The sequence below is a fragment of the Macaca mulatta genome, chromosome 3, assembly GCF_049350105.2.
Source record: "Macaca mulatta isolate MMU2019108-1 chromosome 3, T2T-MMU8v2.0, whole genome shotgun sequence".
In the NCBI taxonomy this organism is placed as follows: Eukaryota; Metazoa; Chordata; class Mammalia; order Primates; family Cercopithecidae; genus Macaca; species Macaca mulatta.
Window position 1 is genome coordinate 71319038 of NC_133408.1, and position 20426 is coordinate 71339463.

A 20426-nucleotide genomic window follows, 5' to 3' on the forward strand; every position below is an offset into this window, starting at 1 on the left:
TATGATTGTGCCACTACACTCCAGCCTGGGTGACAGAGTAAGGCCCTCTACCAAAAAAAAAAAAAAAAAAATTGGGCCAGGCACAGTGATTCACGCCTGTAATCCTAACACTTTGGGAGGCCAAAGCGGGCAGATCACCTGAGGTCAGCAGTTTGAAACCTGCCTGGCCAACACGGTGAAACCCCGTCTCTACTAAAAATACAAAAACATTAGCCAGGTGTGGTGGCGGGCACCTGTAATCCCAGCTCCCTGGGATTATGAGGCAGAAGAATTGCTTGAACCTGGGAGGTGGAGGTTGCAGTGAGCTGAGATCATGCCACTGCACCCCAGCCTCCAGACAGGGCGAGACTCCATCTCATAGCAAAACAAAACAAAACCACCACAAAAAGATAACCCAATATTGTACTATAGTTTTGCAAGATGCTACCACTGCAGGGGAAGCAGGGAAGACAGTTCAAGAGCTCTCTGTAGTACTTCTTACAACCACATGTGAATCCACAATCATCTGAAAATGAAAAGTTTAATTTAAAAAAAACTGGAAAATTGGTGACCCAGAAAATCAGGATGTGAATGGAGCAATAGGCGGCTCAGGGCAAGTGTTGCTCATTTTTATTCCTCAGTTTTCAAATCTGCAAGGAGTTTGGGGGCAGCGCGCAGAGGCGGACACAACTGGAAGCAGTGAAGGGACTGTTTGTGGTGTCTTGGGGGACGGTGGCAGCAGCTCTGGCACCTGAGCGTCTGTCCTTCCTGGTGGTCTGGTGGTGAGGGCTGATGGGGTGGACAGCAGCTCATCTCTTGGAGGCCCTGCCAAGTAAAGGGGTGGACTTGGCTCTAGAGGACAATATCCTTGTCTCTGAGGACATTGACTTCAGCGCTCACCTCCTCTAGTAATTTCAGGTTACTTTGGCAGTGGGACAGACACAGGGGCACGAAACCATGGGTAGGAGAGGAGGTCAGCGTAAGCCCGGTTGGTGTTCACGTTCAAGCTTCCCTTCACTACAGTCAGGCGCCCGGCGGGGAGAAGAGCATCTCATCATAAGATATTTGCAGATGTATTCACGGAACTTCCCACATACCTGGATGAGGATATACGACTTGCCCCCTGGAGGAAAGAGTTAAATGAATCGCTAAAGCACAGAATGTTCCTGTAAAATTGCTTCCATATTTTATTAGATGCAGATGAGCATGAATTATTGTGACGCTAACAGGGGAGTTTGAAAATTTTGTTCTTACCTTTTTCCATCAACAACCCCCCCTCACCTAGATGGTTATGGAAGGACTGGTTGAGGGATGCTGGTTTGGGGTTGGACCATTGAGTAAAGAGCTCATTCGCTTATTAATTCATCCCATCAGATGTTTATGGGGCACCTACCGTATGTCAGGGAATGCAAGTGCAATTACAGCTTGCAGGTGTCATTCTTGTTGATCAACCTTCCAACGACACCACCAAGGTCCTTCTGAGATGCGCCATTTTTGTTTTGCGGTTATGCTGGGGATGGCTTTTGGGGGAGGAAGCTTCCTTTTGAGCCTCTCGGAGTGCCACTGTCTTATCTATGCCAGAGAAAAGAAGGCGCATTTCACCTACGCCTCCAAGGTCAGAAATGCAAATTAACATTAATTCCACTTTCCCACAATCTCCCCGTTTGCATCAAGGTGTGAAACTCCATGGGGGGAAAATAGACACAGTTGTGCAAAACTGTTTTTCTAGCTGAACAGATCTGATTAGTTTCTTACACTCTGTGTGGCTCTGCCAATTTATTTTTTCTATTTATTTATGGGACAGAGTCTTACTCTGACACCCAGGCTAAAGAGCAGTGGCACGATCTCGGCTCACTGAAACCACTGTCCCCCAAATTCAAGCGATTCTCCTGCCTCAGCCTCCTGAGTAGCTGGGATTACAGGCAAGAGCTACCACACTTGGCTAAGTTTTGTATTTTTAGTAGAGACGGGGGTTACCATGTTGGCCAGGCTGGTCTCGAACTCCTGACCTCAGGAGATCCACCTGCCTCGGTCTCCCAAAGTGCTGGGATTACAGGTGTGAGCCACCATTCCCGGCCACTAGTTTTTCTTTTTAAAAAAAATTTTTGGCCAGATGCGGTGGCTCACACCTGTAATCCCAGCATTTTGGGAGACCAAGGTAGGAGGACTGCTTGAGGCCAGGAGTTTGAGACTAGCCTGGGCAATATAGTGACAGCCCACCTCTACAACAAATAAAAAATTAGCCAGGTATGGTGGTACGTGCCTGTAATCCCAGTTAGCTGGGAGGCCAAGGCAGGAGGGTCACTTGAGCCTGGAGTTCAAGACCAGCTTAGGCAACATAGTAAGACCCCATCCCTGCAAAAATTACAAAAATTAGCCAGGTGTGATGGCACGAGCCTGTAGTCCAAGGTATTCAGGAAGCTGAGGTGAGAGGATCACTTGAGCCCAGGAGGTTGATAGCACCGCTGCCCTTCAACTTGGGAAACTGAGCAAGACTGTCTCAAAAAAAATTTTTTTTTTTTTTTTTTTTTTTTTGAGACGGAGTCTCGCTCTGCCACCCAGGCTGGAGTGCAGTGGCCGGATCTCAGCTCACTGCAAGCTCCGCCTCCCGGGTTCACGCCATTCTCCTGCCTCAGCCTCCCGAGTAGCTGGGACTACAGGCGCCCGCCATCTCGCCCGGCTAGTTTTTTGTATTTTTTAGTAGAGACGGGGTTTCACCGTGTCAGCCAGGATGGTCTCGATCTCCTGACCTCGTGATCCGCCCGTCTCGGCCTCCCAAAGTGCTGGGATTACAGGCTTGAGCCACCGCGCCCAGCCTAAAAATTTATTTATTTATTTATTTTTGAGATGGAGTCTCGCTCTGTTACCCAGACTGGAGTGCAGTAGCACAATCTTGGCTCACTGCAACCTCCATCTCCCAGCAATTCTCCTGCCCCAGCCCCTACAGTAGCTGAAATTGCAGGCGCATACCACCGTGCCCAGCTAAGTTTTTAGTAGAGACAGGGTTTCGCCATGTTGGCCAGGCTGATCTCGAACTCCTGACCCCAGGTGATCCACCTGCCTCAGTCTCCCAAAGTGTTAGGATTACAGGCATGAGCCACTGTGCCCTGGCAAAAATTTACTTATTTATTTTTATTTTTTGAAATGGAGTCTCGCTCTGTCCCCCAGGCTGGAGTGCAGTGGCACTATCTCGGCCCACTGCAAGCTCCGCCTCCCAGGTTCACACCATTCTCCTGCCTCAGCCTCCCAAGTAACTGGGACTATAGGCACCTGCCAAACCTGGCTAATTTTTTGTACTTTTAGTAGAGTGTTTCACCGTGTTAGCCAGGATAGTCTCGATCTCCTGACCTCGTGATCTGACCGCCTTGGCTTCCCAAAGTGCTGGGATTACAGGCGTGAGATACCGTGCCCAGCCGCAAAAATTTATTTTTAAGTTTTTCCATTTCAATAGCTTGAAGGGTACAAGTGGTTTTTGGAGACATGGAAGAATTCTATCGTGGTGAAGTCTAGGATTTTACAGCATCTGTCACCTGAGTAGCGTACTTTGTATCCAATAAGTAGTTTTTCATCCGTCACCACCTAACATCATCCTCCTTCTGAATCTTCAATGTCCCCACTCTGTATGTCTTTGCGTACCCATAGCTTAACCCCCACTTATTGGTGAGAATGTGCAGCATTTGGTTTTCTGTTCCTGAGTTACTTCACTAAGGACAATGGCCTCCAGTTTCATCCAAGTTGCTGCCAAAGACATCATTCTTTCTGTTTTGGAGACAGGATCTTTCTCTGTCACCCAGGCTGGAGTGCAGCAGTACATGATTCACTGCAGCCTTGGCCTCCCAGGTTCAAGCAATCCTCCCACCTCAGCCTCCCAAGTAGTCCCAAGACTACAGGTGTGCAACACCACACCCGGCTAATTTTTAAATTTTTCGTAGAGATGGGGGTCTCATTATGTTGCCCAGGCTGGTGTTGAATTCCTGGCCTCAAGCAATCCTCCTGTCTTGGCCTCCCAAAGTGCTGGGACTTCAGACATGAACCACCTCACCCTGCCCCTATTTCATTCATTCATTCATGCATTCATTTATAGATGAAATCTTATTCTGTCACCCAGGCTAGAATGCAGTGGCATGATCTTGGCTCACTACAACCTCTGTCTCCTGGGTTCAAGTGATCCTCCCACCTCAGCCTCCCTAGTAGCTGGGACTACAGGCATGTGCCACCACGCCTGGCTAATTTTTGTAATTTTAGTAGAGATGGGGTTTCACCATGTTCATCAGGCTAGTCTCAAACTCCTGGCCTCAAGTGATCCACCTGCCTTAGCCTCCCAAAGTGCTGGGATTACAGGTGTGAGCCACCACACCCGGCCTCATTTTTTTTTTTTTTTTTTTTTAGGCTGAGTAGTATTCCATAATATATACACACTACATTTTTCTTTATCCACTCATCTGTTGATGGGCTCTGCCAGTTTGATCCCAGCTGGACATGTGAGGGGCCTGGCTGCCCCTTAGCACCCCATCCCAGGGTAGGGGCACTGGGGATGAGAAAATGCATATGCTGTATTTCTCAGCTCTCCTTTAGAGATTGGGTATAGCAGAAAGGCTTGTAGGATCACTGGAAGCTGGAGTGATTGGAGTCTTTCACAGGCCCTGTCTGTCCCCACAGAGGAGGGAGTGAGGGTTGTAAAGAGCTTGTCTCTGCTGGCTTTGGCCTGAGCTGCTGGTAGGAGCAATGGCAGCTGGTCCCATGGCCTGTGGGTGCTGGCTCAGTTGAGGGGTGGGGGGTAGGCCCTAAATGCACCTAGGAGGGCTTCCAGGGCTGTCAGGAGCACAACAAATTGATATCTAGAGACTGCGGAATCTTTTTTTTTTTTTTTTAAACAATCAGACGGAGCCTCTCTCGGTCGCACAGGCTGGAGGGCAGTGGCACGATCTCAGCTCACTGCAACCTCCCCCTCCGAGGTTCAGGCGATTCTCCTGCCTCAGACTTCCGAGCAGCTGACACTACAGGCGTGTGACCATGCCTGGCTAATTTTTGTGGGTTTTTAAAAAATTTTATTTATTTTTTTGGAGACAGTTTCACTCTTATTGCCCAGGCTGGAGGGCAGTGGCATGATCTTGGCTCACTGCAAACTCCACCTCTCAGGTTCAAGTGATTCTCCTGCCTCAGCCTCCTGAGTAGCTGGGATTACAGGCATCTGCCACCATGCCCAGCTAATTTTTTGCATTTTTTTTTTTTTTTGAGACGGAGTCTCGCTCTGTCGCCCAGGCTGGAGTGCAGTGGCCGGATCTCAGCTCACTGCAAGCTCCGCCTCCCGGGTTCACGCCATTCTCCGGCCTCAGTCTCCCGAGTAGCTGGGACTACAGGCGCCCGCCACCTCGCCCGGCTAATTTTTTTTGTATTTTAGTAGAGACGGGGTTTCACCGTGTTAGCCAGGATGGTCTCGATCTCCTGAACTCGTGATCCGCCCGTCTCGAGATTTCGCCATGTTGGCCAGGCTGTCTCATACTGCTAACCTCAGGTGACCCACCTGCTTTGGCCTCCAGAAGTGCTGGGATTATAGGCATAAGCCACCACACGCGGCCGTGGAAGCTGTGGAATCTGCCACGAGGAGAATTCCTGAGGAAAACCAGAGGCCACATTGATGGTCCTTCACCTGCGTGGCCACATGGGATTCTCACAGCAGCCCAAAGTAGGGCCTTGAGCAAGGGAGTTCTCCTGGCCCCCAATTTAGGGGCAGAGAAACAACTCAGCAAGACCCAGAACTTACCTCTGATTACCCAGTGAGTTGTGGAGATTGGATTTCCACTTGTCATACTGCCTTTACATCTTGGCTTTTCAGCGAGAAGCTGTGCATTCAGCCCCTTGCAAAGGCAGAAAAGTGTTGCCGAAAAATGTACCAGGGACCAGGCACAGTGGCTCACGCCTGTAATCCCAGCACTTTGGGAGCCTGAGGCGGCTGAATCACCTGAGGTCGGGAGTTCAAGACCAGTCTGGCCAACATGGTGAAACCCGTCTCTGTAAAGACAAAAAATTAGCCAGGCTTGGTGGCAGGTGCCTGTAATCCCAGCTACTCAGGAGGCTGAGGCAGGAGAATCACTTGAACCTGGCAGGCGGAGGTTGCAGTGAGCTGAGACTGGGTCATTGCACTCCAGCCCTGGAGACAAGAGAGACTCCATCTCAAAAAAAAAAAAAAAAAAGATAACTATACCACAGTGGCTCATGCCTATAATTCCAGCACTTTGGGAGGCTGAGATAGGAGGATTGCTTGAGGCCAGGAGTTTAACACCAGCTTGGGAAATATACTGAGACCCTGTCTTGTAAAAAGAAAAAAAAAATTAGCTAGGTGGTGGTGTGCACCTGTAGTCTCAGCTACTCAGGAGGCCAAGGAAGGAGGATCTCCTGAGCCCAGCAGTTTGAGGCTGCAGTGAACTGTGATCACTATCATGCCAGTACACTCCAGCCTGGGCAACAGAGGCCCCTGTGTAGAAAAGGGCACCCTTTGCTGCATCTCTCTCACTCTCTCTTTTTTTTTTTAAGATATGCAGTCTCGTTGTGTTGGCCAGGTTGGTCTCGAACTCTTGGTCTCCAGCAGTCCTCTCACCTCAGCCTCCCAAAGTGCTAGTGTTGCAGGCATAAGTCACCATGACTGGCCTTCATCTCTTTTTGTGTTAAATGGTGGAGAATGACCCAGAAAATCTACAAGTTTCTTCTTCTGCAGTCTGAGGGCTGCAGTTTATGATCAAGCCAGGCAGGCACACAGGCTATCTGCCCTTCATTCCAAATTGTGGGTGCCTGGATTGCTCAGAAATTTGGAAAACACGCTGGGAACAGTGGCTCACACCTGTAATCCCAGCACTTTGGGAGGCTGAGGTGGGCGGATCACAAGGTCAGGAGTTTGAGATCAGCCTGGCCAACATGGTGAAACCCCGTCTCTACTAAAAACACAAAAATTAGCCAGATGTGGTGGCGTGCACCTGTAATCCCAGCTAGTCAGGAGGTTGAGGCAGGAGAATCACTTGAACCCGGGAGGCGGAGGTTGCATTGAGCCGAGATAGTGCCACTGCACTCCAGCCTGGGCAAATGAAAACTTCACCTCAAAAAAAAAAAAAAAATTGGAAAACAGAATTGGCTAGAAACTGGAATTCACACTAATTACCCCCAGGATGCAGAGGGCTCAGGGAATCGGTGGGCAGGGGGAGTACTGGGTGTCTGGTTCTCATTAGTTGAGAGATCATCAGGAGCACCCCCCTGGTTGAAACTTTCAGATTTATACTAAAAAAAATACCCAGAATGTCCATGGAGTAGAATAAAGGTGGCTGCGTCGTGGCTGGACGAAATGAGGATCTTTCTGGGGCAGGGTTTTACATGTGACTTCTCAACAGAAGACCCGTGCTAGAGTCTGGCTCTGACATCTCTCTGCCGTGGGACTTCAGGTAAGTCCCTGTTGTGAAGCTACAATGTTTTCCCTCTGTAATGGCGGGAGAGAGTGGCATTTGCTTTATGGACCATTCAGGGACATGTAAAGCTCACATTAAATGAGATGATCTGTCTTCTCACTTTGATTCTCACATCACTGTGCAAGCACACATTACCATTACCAACCAGGTGGAAGGGTGTCCGAGAATACAGGAACAAATGTCTTCTAAAATCCAGGTTAGGCCAGGTGCGGTGGCTCACATCTGTAATTCCAGCATTTTGGGAGGCTGAGGCAGGTGGATCACCTGAAATCCGGAGTTTGAGACCAGCCTGGCTAACATAGTAAAACCCTGTCTCTACTAAAAATAGAGTATCAGCCAAGCGTGGTAGCACACTCCTATAATCCCAGCTGCTCGGGAGGCTGAGACAGGAGAATTGCTTGAACCTGGAAGGTAGAGGCTGCAGTGAGCTGAGATGGCACCATTGCACTCCAGCCTAGGCAACAGAGCTAGACTCCGTCTCAAAAAAAAAAAGGAAAAGAAAAACAAAACCTAAAAATAAAATCCAGTTCAGGCTTAGGAAGTCTCTTATTTTCTCTTTATATGTCTCTTTCTTTCTTCTTTTTTTTGACAGGGTCTTGGTCTGTCCCCCATGCTGGAGTGCAGTGGTGCAATCACAGCTCACTGCAGCCTCGACCTCTAGGGCTCAAGAGATCCTCCCGCCTCAGCCTCCTGAATAGCTGGAACCACAGGAACATGCTACCATGCCTGGCTAATTTAAATTTTTTTTTTTTTTAGAGACAAGGTCTCCCCCTAATGTTGCCCAGGCTGGTCTTGAACTCCTGGCCTCAAGCCATCCTCCCACCATGACTTCCTAAAGATCTGGGATTACAGGTGTGAGCCACTATGCCTGGCCTGGTCTCCTCTTTTCATCTGTGAGTTGGAGGCACAGTCTTTGGTAGCTCAGCTCCCTGGGAGAGGGAATGAAACACTGAGCATGCCTGGGGCCTGGGTTAGGGCAGAATTCTTGGTGGATGTGGGAGGAAGGGGGTGAAGTGAGGAATCTGGGCAGCTGTCAAGATGAGGAATTCAAAGTGTCAAAGGATAGAGAAAGATCTACAAGAAGCACTAACATGTAATCTTTTTTTTTTTCTTTTGAGATGGAGTTTTGCTCTTATTGCCCAGGCTGGAGTGCAATGGCGTGATCTTGGCTCACTGCAACCTCCGCCTCCCACTTTCAAGGGATTCTCCTGTCTCAGCCTCCTGAGTAGCTGGGATTACAGGCGCCCACCACTACACCCAGCTAATTTTTGGTATTTTTAGTAGAGACAGGGTTTCACCATGTTGGCCAGGCTGGTCTCGAACTTCTGACCTCAGGTGATCTATCTGGCTCGGCCTCCCAAAGTGCTGGGATTACAGGCGTGAGCACCCAGCCTAACGTGTAATCTTAATTGAGAGCCATAAGCATTCATTCATCAGATAACATTTGGTTTTTATTTAACGAGTATATTTCTTTGAAGGTGATGCCTCATTGGAACTGGGTCCCATGGGATTAATTTGGGTTATATTTAGGGATTCATCATTAGAATTCTGGAACTCAGCTGTTGTGTTCAGTTGAATCACTTATTAACATAACCACCCAAAGCTAGGTGCAGTGGCTCATACCTATAATCTCAGCACTTTGGGAGGCCAAGGCAGGAGGATCATTTGAGCCCAGGAGTTAGAGACCAGCCTGAGCAACATAGTGAGAACCCATCTCTACCAAAAAAAAAAAAAAAAAAAAAATTAGCCAGTCCGGGTGTGGTGGCTTGCATCTGTAGTCCCAGTTATGCAGGAGGCTGAGAGGGGAGGATGGCTTGAGTCTGGGAAGTTGAGGCTGCAGTAAGCCATGATCACACCACTGCACTCCAGCCTGGGTAAAGAGCAAGACCCCAACTCAATAAAATAAAATAATCATGCAAGATCTGAGCTGTTGTATAATTAAAAATTTGTTCTAGAATGGGCCAGGCACAGTGGCTCACATCTGTAATTCCAGCACTTTGGGAGGCCAAGGCAGGCGGATCATGAGGTCAGGAGATCAAGGAGATCAAGACCATCCCGGCTAACATGGTGAAACCCCATCTCTACTAAAAATACAAAAAAATTAGCTGGGCATGGTGGCGGGCACCTGTAGTCCCAGCTACTCTATGTCCTCCAAATAGAGAGAGAGAGAGAGAGAGAAAAAAAAAAAATGAGAATAAAAACTGGAATAGTTGGAGAAATCTATGTGGAAAAGGCAATCCTAAATCACGTATTAAAAATAAGGGCCAAGCGCGGTGGCGGCTAACACCTGTAATCCCGGCACATTGGAAGGATGAGGCGGGCAGATCATGAGTTCAGGAGATCGAGACCATCATGGCTAACACGGTGAAACCCCATCTCTACTAAAAATACAAAAAATTAGCCAGGCATGGTGGCACACGCCTGTAGTCTCGCTACTCAGGAGGCTGAGATAGGTGAATCGCTTGAACCCAGGAGGTGGAGGTTGCAGTGAGCCGAGATCACGCCACTGAACTCCAGCCTGGGCAACAGAGCAAGACTCTGCCCCCCGCCAAAAAAAGATTTCCATTTCTAGCCATGAAAGTAAAACAGGGATCAGAGTTCCACTCCAACCTTAAATGCCTAGAACATCAGATAAACGGAAGAATCAAGGGTTTTCAGATACTGAACAATAGACAACACAGGACATTGATCCCTGAAAGAAGACCAGCAAATTATGTGAGCTGTAGGAGTGCCCCAACTCACCACCTTCTGAGAGGTGCCATGGCTAATCCCAATGGACAGGGAGCACAGCAAAGCCAGGTGGCCTTGCAGAATCGAGGGGACAGAGTGTGGTTCTAAGGCAGGAGGCTGGAGTTGGCATGGATGCTTCCTGGAGATAAGGAGGCCAAGCCAGAGACAGAGAGAGTGATTCATAGACCAGCCTGAACACGGCGAAACCGTCTCTACTAAAAATTAGCTGGGCATGGTGGTGCACACCTGTAATTCCTCCTACTCAGGAGGCTGAGGCAGGAGAACTGCTTGAACCCTGAGGGGAGTGGAGGTTGCAGTGAGCTGAGATCGCGTCACTGCACTCCAGCCTGAGTGACAGAAGGAATGAGTCTCTGCCTGAATCTTTGAACACTGCTTTGTGCATGTGTATAAAGAAACTACTCAAACTGGGGGGTGGGGAGTGGGCATCCCTATCCTTCCCAACCTGGTTCACTGTTCTAATGGTAGGGGTGGAGGATCATTCTAGGTAAACATTGAAGTGGTGATCAAAGTCTTCCCTAAAGTGTTCCCCTTCAGTGATATCCAACTGTCCCCCTACTCACTGGCAAATCTGTATTTACCTGGAACACCAACCCCAGATCTTTTTTTCTTTTCAGGCAGCATCTCCCTCTGTCACCCAGGCTGGAGTGCAGTGGCATGATCAGAGATCACTGCAGCCTTGACCTCCTGGGTTCAAGTGATCCTCTTACCTCAGCCTCCTGAGTAACTGGGACCACAGGCATGCCTCGCCATGTCCAGCTCATTTTAAAAAATTACTTTTTGTAGAGATGGGGTCACCCTATATTGAGAAAGCAAGTCAGGGTCTTGCTCTCTCACCCAAGCTGGAATACAATTGTGCAAATATAGCTCACTGCAGCCTCCAGCTCCTGAGCTCAAGCAATTCTCCTGCCTCAGCCTTTCAAGTAGCTAAGACGACAGGTGTGCACACTATGCCTGGCTTATTTTGTTTTCCTGTGTGTGTATGTAGAGATGGGGTCTTGTTATGTTGCCCAGGTTGATCTCAAACTCCTGGCCTCAAGAAATCCTCTCACCTAGGCCTCCCAAAGTGCTGGGATCACAGGCATGAGGCACCACACCCAGTCTGAGCCCGAATCTTCCTATGTCTATACTGCTTTCCCTACAAATGCAAGAACCTAAAAATACATTCAGCCCAAAGCTATATCCTGACCACAAATACATAAAAACCACCATAAACACAACTATGGCCTTCTCCATTCAGTATTGGGGACTGAAATATTTGTTGTTGTTGTACACATAATATTTTATTAGTTCCTAATAATGATGCTGTGAATGCAGGATGGTAAATGTTGCCTACTTTAAGAAACCCAGTACCCAGAGACATTATTAACTTTCCAAATTCGCACAGCAAGATAATGGGAGAAGTGGAACCAGAATTCCACTTCTCTTAAGTAGTACTTAAGTTGATTCTTCTCATGAAATCTAAAATAAACTTGTAGGCTGGGTGCAGTGGCTCACACCTGTAATCCCAGCACTTTGGGAGGCCAAGGTGGGTGGATCACTTGAGGTCAGGAATTTGAGACTAGCCTGGCCAACATGGTGAAACCCCGTCTCTACTAAAAATACAAAAATTAGCCAGGTGTAGTGGTGCACTCCCAGCTACTATTATTTAGCACGTGCTGTGTCAGACATCGCAGAGTACCTGGGAAGCAACAATAAATAGAACTCTTTCTCTCTCCTGAGCCCACAGTCCAGTCAAATAGAGGCAAAGAAATAATGACAGTGCCTGGCGAGAACGCTGGGAGAGCCAGGTTCGGGCTGCAACAGGGGCAGAGCACGGGGAAGCCTCCCTCAGCCTGGAGCAGGCGGGGTAAACCTCCCCACAGCGGGACAGCTGTGAGGAGACTCGGCCAGTGAACAGAAATCTTTTCAGTCATGCATCGTGTGACTCACGCTCGTATTCCCAGTACTTTGAGAGTCCGAGGTGAGAATCACTAAGGCCAGGAGCTCAAGATCAGCTTGAGAGCGAGACTCCATCTCTACAAAAAAAAAAAAAATTTTTTTTGAGACGGAGTCTCGCCCTGTCACCCAGGCTGGAGTGCAATCGCGCAATTTCGGCTAACTGCAACCTCTGTCCAGCTAATTTTTTGTATCTTTAGTAGAGACAGGCTTTCACCATGTTAGCCAGGCCAGTCTCGAACTCCTGACATCGTGATCTGCCCACCTCAGCCTCCCAAAGTGCTAGGACTACAGGTGTGAGTCATGGCGCCTGGCCCCCAAAATTTTAAAAATAGGCTGCCCATGGTGGTTCATGTCTGTTGTCCCAGCTACTCAGGAGGCTGAGGTGGGGGAATCACTTCAGCCCAGGGGTTTAAGGCCGCAGTGAGCTATGATGACACCACTGCACTCCAGCCTGGACAACAGAATAAGATCCTGTCAAAAACCAAAAAAAAAAGGCTAGCACAGTGGATCACACCTCTAACCCCAGCACTTTGGGAGGCCAAGGCAGGAAGATCAATTGAGTCCAGGAATTCGAGACCAGCCTGGGCAACATAGTAAGAACCTATCTCCAAAAACATAAACAAAAAGAAAAGGATATTTTAGTTGGTGATTATTGTGTGGAAAAGAGAGATCAGACTGTTACCGTGTCTATGTAGAAAGAAGTAGACATAAGAGACTCCATTTTGTTCTGCATTTGAGATGCTGTTAATCAGTGACCCTACCGCCAACCTTGTCCTTACAAGAGACACGTGCTGTGGTGACTCAAGGTTTAAAGGATTTTGGGCTGTGCAGGGTGTGCTTTGTTAAACAAGTGCCTGAAGGCAGCTTGCTGGTTAAAAGTCATCACCATTCTCTTAATCTCAAGTACCCAGGGACACGTACACTGCCAAAGTTCGCAGGGACCTCTGCCTAGGAAAGCTAGGTATTGTCCAAGGTTTCTCCCCATGTGATAGTCTGAAATATGGCCTCATGGGAAGGGAAAGACCTAATCGTCCCCCAGCCTGACACCCGTGAAGGGTCTGTGCTGAGGAGGACTAGTATAAGAGGAAAGAAGGCCTCTTGGCAGTTGAGATAGAGAAAAGCATCTGTCTCCTGCCCGACCCTGGGCAATGGAACATCTTGGTGTAAAACCCGATTGTATGTTCTGTTTACTGAGAAAGGAGAAAACCGCCTTAGGGCGAAAGGTGGGACTTGCTAACCAATGCTGCTCTTTATCCACTAAAAAGGTTTATGGAGATGTTTGCATATGCCTATCAAGGCATAGCACTTTTCCTTAAACTTATGTCAGAGATCTTTATTCATATGTCTTACTGTTGACCTTCTCCCTATGATGATCCTATTATCCTGCCACTTCCCTTTTTCTAAGATGGTAAAGATAATTATCAATAAATACTAAGGGAACTCAGAGACCGGTGCCAGCGTGGGTCCTCTGTATGCTGAGCGCCGGTCCCCTGGGCCCACTTTTTCTTTCTCTATACTTTGTCTCTGTGTCTCATTTCTTTTCTCAAGTCTCTCATTCCACCTAATAAGAAACGCCCACAGGTGTGGAGGGGCAGGCCACCCCTTCAATTATGGTGCCAACACGGGCATTCCAGGCAGAAGAAACAGCTTAAGCAAGAGCAGGAGAGCAACGAGGGCAGTGGAAACAGATCAGTGGCTGGGAGTGAGGAGAGAAGAGGATGAAAATCCAGGAGAGAGCAGAGGACACTGAGTGTCCTGACCAGGGATTACGGCTTTGTCCTGTGGGCCTGGGGGAGCCAATCACAGGACTCCCAAATTTTAATCTGTGGCCGGGCACAGTGGCTCACACCTGTAATCCCAGTGCTTTGTGAGGGTGAGACAGGAGGAACACTTGAGCCCAGGAATCAAGATCAGCTTGGGCAACACAGCAAGACCCCATCTCTATGAAAGTAAAAAAATTAGCCAGGCGTGTTGGCATGTGCCTATGATCCCCGCTACTCAGGAGGCTGAGGTGGCAGCATCGCTTGGGCCCAGGAAGTTTAGGTTGCAGTAGCAGTGATCACACCACCACACTCCAGCCTGGGTGACAGAGAGAGACCCGGTCTCAAAAGCAAACAAATACAAATTTGGATTTTTTAGAAAGACCACTTGGGCATGGGTGATAGGAGGCTGTCTGGAAACAAGGCTGGTAAGGAGGCCACCTCTGAGGACCAAGCGAGTGGGACAGAGGCCTGGCTGCTGGCAGGAAGGGAATATGGACGGGACAGAGGGAGGTGAGCCCAAAGCTGAAGAGAGGGGAACAGTGCAGTGGGCGCAGGGCAGGCCGGGGGAGGCGAGTGACATCTCTGTCCCGAGATAACACATAAGCAGAAAGTTCAATAGCACTTACCTAATGAAACCCTGCAATCATTTCCGCTCTGTACTTGCTCTGAATAATGGGTTTCTGAAACATCTTTCACCACTTCTCAAACTGGGTGGCCAGCTGCAGCTGAATCAACTCCAGGTGCCTGTAGTCATGATACCAAGAGTAGCAGCTGTTCACACAGATCACATCCACATACGGAGCCTAGGACCAGAGCAGGAGAGCCCGTTCAGCACCCAGAAGACTGCATGATTCAGAACTCACATGCTTTGGGGGCTCTTCTGGCAGAGAAGGTAAGAAGAGGATGTAATCGAGGCACTCAGGGAGGCTGAGGCAGGAGGATGGCTTGAGGCCAGGAGTTCGAGACCAGCCTGAGCAACACATCAAGACCTCAGCTCTAAAAGTATAGTAGTAAGACAATTAATAGGGCACAGTAGCTCATGCCTGTAATCCCAGCACACTGGGAGGCCAAGGTGGGAGGATCGCTTCAGCACGGAAGTTTGAGACCAGCCTGGGCAACATCGCATGACCCCATTTCTACAAAACATACAAACAAAAAAACTAGAAGAGGAAGAGCTGCCTCTCGGGACTGAGAACATCCAAGTTCGCCAATTTAGATCCTGAAATTACCCTGCCCCACAGGCAGGAAACGGTCACAAAGTAGCCCAAAGGAGGCAGGCCTGTGACTCTGCACTGACGTGCGCAGCTGAAAAGGACTGTGAGAGGCAGAGCAGCTGCCAATGCGCAGTCCTCAGCCAAAGCCGAGGGCCCCCGCCACTGGAGCTGACTCCTCTCCAGGCAGCAGTCCCATCACTGGGACTTGCCCTGGACTTACCTTGCCCTGGAGAAGCGCTCCAACCTGAGGGGCCGATGCAGTCATTCTCACAGAAAATCTTTTTCTGTTTTGTTTTGGATACAGAGTCTCACTCTGTTGCCCAGGCTAGAATGTAGTGTCATCATCTCGGCTCACTGCAACCTCTGCCTCCCACAATCAAGTGCTTCTCATGCCTCAGCCTCCCAGGTAGCTGGGATTACAGGTGCGTGCCACCACATCCAGCTAATTTTTTGTATTTTTTGTAGAAACAAGGTTTCACCAGCTGGCTGGTCTGGTCTCTAACTCCTGACCTCAAGTGATCCACCCGCCTTGACCTCCCAAAATGTTGGGATTGCAGGTGTAAGCCACTATGCCCGGCCATCACAGAGAATCTTTTTTTCTTTTTTTTGAGACAGACTCTTGCTCTGTCGCCCAGGCTGGAGTGCAGTGGCCGGATCTCAGCTCACTGCAAGCTCCGCCTCCTGGGTTTACGCCATTCTCCTGCCTCAGCCTCCTGAGTAGCTGAGACTACAGGCGCCCGCTGCCTTGCCCGGTTAGTTTTTTGTATTTTTTAGTAGAGATGGGGTTTCATCGTGTTATCCAGGATGGTCTCGATCTCCTGACTTGGTGATCTGCCCATCTCAGCCTCCCAAAGTGCTGGGATTACAGGCTTGAGCCACTGCGCCCGGCCCATCACAGAGAATCTTGAGGCAGCTTTCATAAGGCGGCACTGTGGGCTGCAGAGGGCCTGAAAGAGTCCCACCTAGGAGCGGGGCAGAGATGACCAAGTAGGACCACCATCAGCTTCAGCAAACTGGTGCTCAGGGCTGAGCAGCAGATGCTTCTGTGTCCAACTGGCTAGTTTCTAATGCGTCCTGAACACACTACTTTCTAGTAAGAATGCTGGCTGGGTGCGGTGGCTCATGCCTGTAATCCCGGCACTTTAGAAGGCCAAGGTAGGTGGATCACCTGAGGTCAGGAGTTCGAGACAAGCCTGGCCAACATGGCAAAATCCTGTCTCTACTAAAAAATATAAAATTTAGGCAGGCGTGGTATCGTGTGCCTGTAATCCCAGCTACACTGGAGGCCGAGGCAGGAGAATTGCTTGAACTCGGGCAGAGGAAGTTGCAGTAAGCCAAGATTGCACCATTGCACTACAGCCTGGGCAACAGAGCAAGACTCCATCTCCAAGAAAAAAAAAAAAAAAGAATGCTAATGTCAGCCAGGCATGGCAGCTTGTGTCTGTAATCCCACCACTTTGGGAGGCCAAGGCTGGAGGATCACTTGAGCTCAAGAGTTTGAGACCAGCCTGGGCAATATAGTGCAATCCCATCTCTGCAAAAAGATCTAAAATTAGCCCAGCACACCTGAAGTCCCAGTTACTCGGGAGGATGAGGCGGGAGGATGAGGCAGGAGTATCTCTTGGGCCCAGTAATTCAAGGCTACAGTGAGCTGTGATTGCACCACTGCACTCCAGCCAGGGCAACAGAGTAAGACCTTGCCTCTACAGAAGAAAAAGAAAAATGCAGGCTCCAACTTTGGAGTTACTGAATCAGGATCTCAGAATGCAGAGATCTGCCATTTCGAAAAAAATTCCCCTAGAGATTCTGAACATCCAGGTGTGGGCCAGATGAACTCTAAGCCCCCTTAAACCTTTGACATTCTATGACTCTATTAAATCAAAGTGCAAAAAACGCTGAGTCCAAACTGAGCAAACAAATCCCATCTCCCTATGCCCAGCCTCCCTGAATTCAGAAAGCCACCTGCCTGGCGAGTAAGCAGGGAGAGAATTCTCATTAACCCAAAGACCATCTATGAAAAAAGACTGGCTGCAGCTGAGTGCGGTGGCCGACACCTGTAACCCCAGCCCTTTGGGAGGTTGAGGCAGGAGGATCGCTTGAGCCCAGGAGTTCGAGACCAGTCTGGGCAACATGGCAAGACCTTGTCTCTATCTTTTCAAGTAAAAAAACAAAATAAAAAATCCCTGGCTGGCAGCTCATGGTCCTTTCCAGCTGTTCCCATGAGCAGACTTCAGGACAAGCCCAGGCAAAGGTGGGGAAAAATGGGGTAGGGACCCCCAGGCTCACCCCTTTGTCCGCTGCATAGTTGGAGTTGGTCACAAAGGTCACAGGCCGGGAGGGGTCCAAGGCTTTGGCGTGAGCAATCACCATCCTGTCCACAGAAGGCAGAAGACACAGGTTCCGTCAGTCCAGGAAGGGCTCGAACACCCTCCCATCCTCCCCCATCAGAACACAACACGGGGCCAGGCACGATGGCTCACACCTTTAATCTCAGCAGTTCGGGAGGCCAAGGCGGGTAGATCACTTGAGGTTGGGAGTTCAAGATCAGCCTGGCCAACATGGCAAAACCCTGTCTCTACTACAAATACAAAAATTAGCCAGGCATGGTGGCACATATCTGTTTAACACCAGCTACTTGGGAGGCTGAGGCATAAGAATTGCTTGAACCCAGGAGGTGAAGGTTGCTGTGAGCCAGGATCACACTGCAGTCCAGCCTGATCCATAGAGCCGGGTCCATAGAGCCCTGTCTCAAAACAAACAAAAGAAAACACACACACACACACACACACACACACACACACACAAAGCATAAAGCCACTGCTTTCTTCCCTAACTTGAGATGTATTTTACATAAGGGCACATGATCCTCTAGTCCTAGACCGAGCTCTCTAACATCACTCTTTCTCCCCCCGCCTCCGAATCCTATCCCCCCAGAGGAGAGCCACCCTTCGAGGCACACAGAGCTGAGGTCAGTGGGCTGGACACTGCCAAAAATGAGGTTGACTCCCTGAAACAGCTCTTGAACACAGGAGTGGATGGTTGCAGATTTGGGTGGGATATTTATTAATGCATCAAGCAAACAGGGAGTGCAGACTCTCAGATGGGAAGTTTCAAAGCCTGTGACAGCCTGGCTGAACCTCTCCAGGCTGGGCGGCTCCCTCCAATTCCTGCCCCAGCAAACAGACATCTCCTCTGGCCACCTCCCAAAGAAGCCTGTCTGTCAGGCACCTGCTCCTGGAAGCCTGTGCTCTTCACCTTCGCAACAAAGGTCCTGTCCACCCAGTCCTGCTGAGCACACCCCTGTGCCCCAGAGCTCTGAACTGTTCTTTGTCCAGGCTGGGATGACTTCTCAGAGCCTTCTGCCTACTGCAGACTTGGCTCAGCCCAGAGCACTCCATGAAATCGGGGTGTAGTGTCTGCCTCAAGGAGCATTTCCAAAACCTCTACTGCCTCTGCTGCAAGTGAAAAATCTACCTCTGAATGCTGAGTTAGAACTGCATGATTGTAAGGAATAAAGGGGGCCCGGGCACGGTGGCACACACCTGTAGTCCCAGCACTTTGGGAGGCTGAGGCAGGTGGATCACTTAAGGCCAGGAGTTCAACGCCAGTCTGGCTAACATGGTGAAACCCCGCCTCTACTAAAAATACAAAAATTAGCCAGGCACAGTGCCTCATGCCTGTAATCCTAGCACTTTGGGAGGCCAAGGCAGGTGGATAACCTGAGGTCAGGAGTCCAAGACCAGCCTTGCCAACATGGTGAAACACAGTCTCTACTAAAAAATGCTAAAGTTAGCTGGGCATGTTGGCATTAGTGTTGTGGTGCGATCTCGGCTCACTACAACCTCTGCCTCCTGGGTTCAAGCGATTCTCCTGCCTCAGCCTTCTGTGTAGCTGGGATTAGAGGCATGCATGAGCCACTGCACCTGGCCTGTGCAACAGAGCAAGACCCTGTCTCAAAAAAGAAAACACACACATACACACACACAAACAGAAAACAAAACAGAATAGCATCATTTCCTTATCATTAGCTTGAAGGAAGTGAATTGCCTGTAAAAGTTTCCATTTTCAAAAAAAGCATTAAAATACAGTGTAATCCCCGCACTTTGGGAGGCTGAAAAGGATTGCCTGAGCCCAGGAGGTGCAGCCTCCACCTCCTGGACTCAAGCGATCCTCCCACCTCAGCCCTACAAGCAGCAGGGACTACAAGCGCGTGCCACCATGCCCAGCTAATTTTTTGTATTTTTGTAGGGACAGGGTTTCACCATGTTGCCCAAGCTAGTCTGGAACCCCTGAGCTCAAGCGATCCACCACCACGGCCTCCCAAAGTATGGGATTACGGGCGTGAGCCACTGGGCCCGGCCCAATTACTTCCTTCAGTCTGAGCATGAGCGCTGGAAGAAAAGCTCTCACTTGCATGTAAGGTTTTAGAGACAGAGTATCCCTCTGTCACACAGGCTGGAGTGCAACGGGGCAATCTCATCTGAGTGTAACCTCAACCTCCCGTGCTTGATCTTTTATATAATCTCGGCTCAGTGTAATCTCAACCTGCCGGGCTCGATCACACACACACAGACACACACACACACACACACACACACACACACGTTTAGACAAAGTCTCGGTCTGTCGCCCAGGCTGGAGTGCAGTGGTGCGATCTCGGCACACTTCAACCTCCGCCTCCCGGGTTCAAACAATTCTCTGCCTCAGCCTCCGGAGTAACTGCGATTACAGGCGCCCGCCACCACGCCCGGCTAATTTTTGTACTTTTAGTAGAGACGGGGTTTCACCATGCTGGCCAGGCTGGTCTTGAACTCCTGACCTCGTGATCCACCCGCCTCGACCTCCCAAAGTGCTGGGATTACAGGCGTGGGCCACCGCGCCCAACCGATCGCTTATATTTTTAAAAAGATGTTTTCTTCGTTTTCTAGCCCGTTTTACACCGCTACAAAGTTTCAAAGGCTTAATGCGATTACAACGGCCCCTGAGAGGTCGAGCTCGGCGATGCAGCTCCCCAATGCGGGGCAACCTCAGAGGGGGCCTACCCTGCCCAGGATGAGCCGCGCCAGGTGGCGGGGGACGCTCCCGGGGGTCCTCGGGCCCTGGCTGGGGGAGGTGTTGTGGGATGCACGTACCCGGGATCAGGTAAGACGAGTGCACGGCGGAGGCTGCAGCTGCCGCTGGCCATTGAGGAGCTTCTCCCCAACGGGCCCGCCAGGAGCCGGCCGGTTGGGGCGCAGCGCCTGCTCGTGACGCGTCTGGTCTTTGCTACGCCCGGCCCTGCAGGCGGGGAAGTCGTAAAGCTCCTCCCGGTAGCTTATGGGCGGCGG

General features: G+C 49.8%; 1 protein-coding gene across 1 annotated transcript; it reads right to left on the reverse strand.

The window, feature by feature from the left end:
- Positions 1 to 590: 590 nt before the first annotated feature.
- LOC106995620 (beta-glucuronidase) lies at positions 591 to 20356 on the reverse strand. The gene is made up of 5 exons (XM_077996684.1): positions 20232 to 20356; positions 17386 to 17470; positions 14512 to 14688; positions 1373 to 1551; positions 591 to 1102 (listed from the first exon to the last, which is right to left on the reverse strand). Exons 1-3 carry the CDS (start codon positions 20282 to 20284, stop codon positions 14578 to 14580), a joined length of 249 nt encoding a protein of 82 aa, XP_077852810.1. The 5' UTR covers positions 20285 to 20356; the 3' UTR covers positions 591 to 1102; positions 1373 to 1551; positions 14512 to 14577.
- Positions 20357 to 20426: the final 70 nt, after the last annotated feature.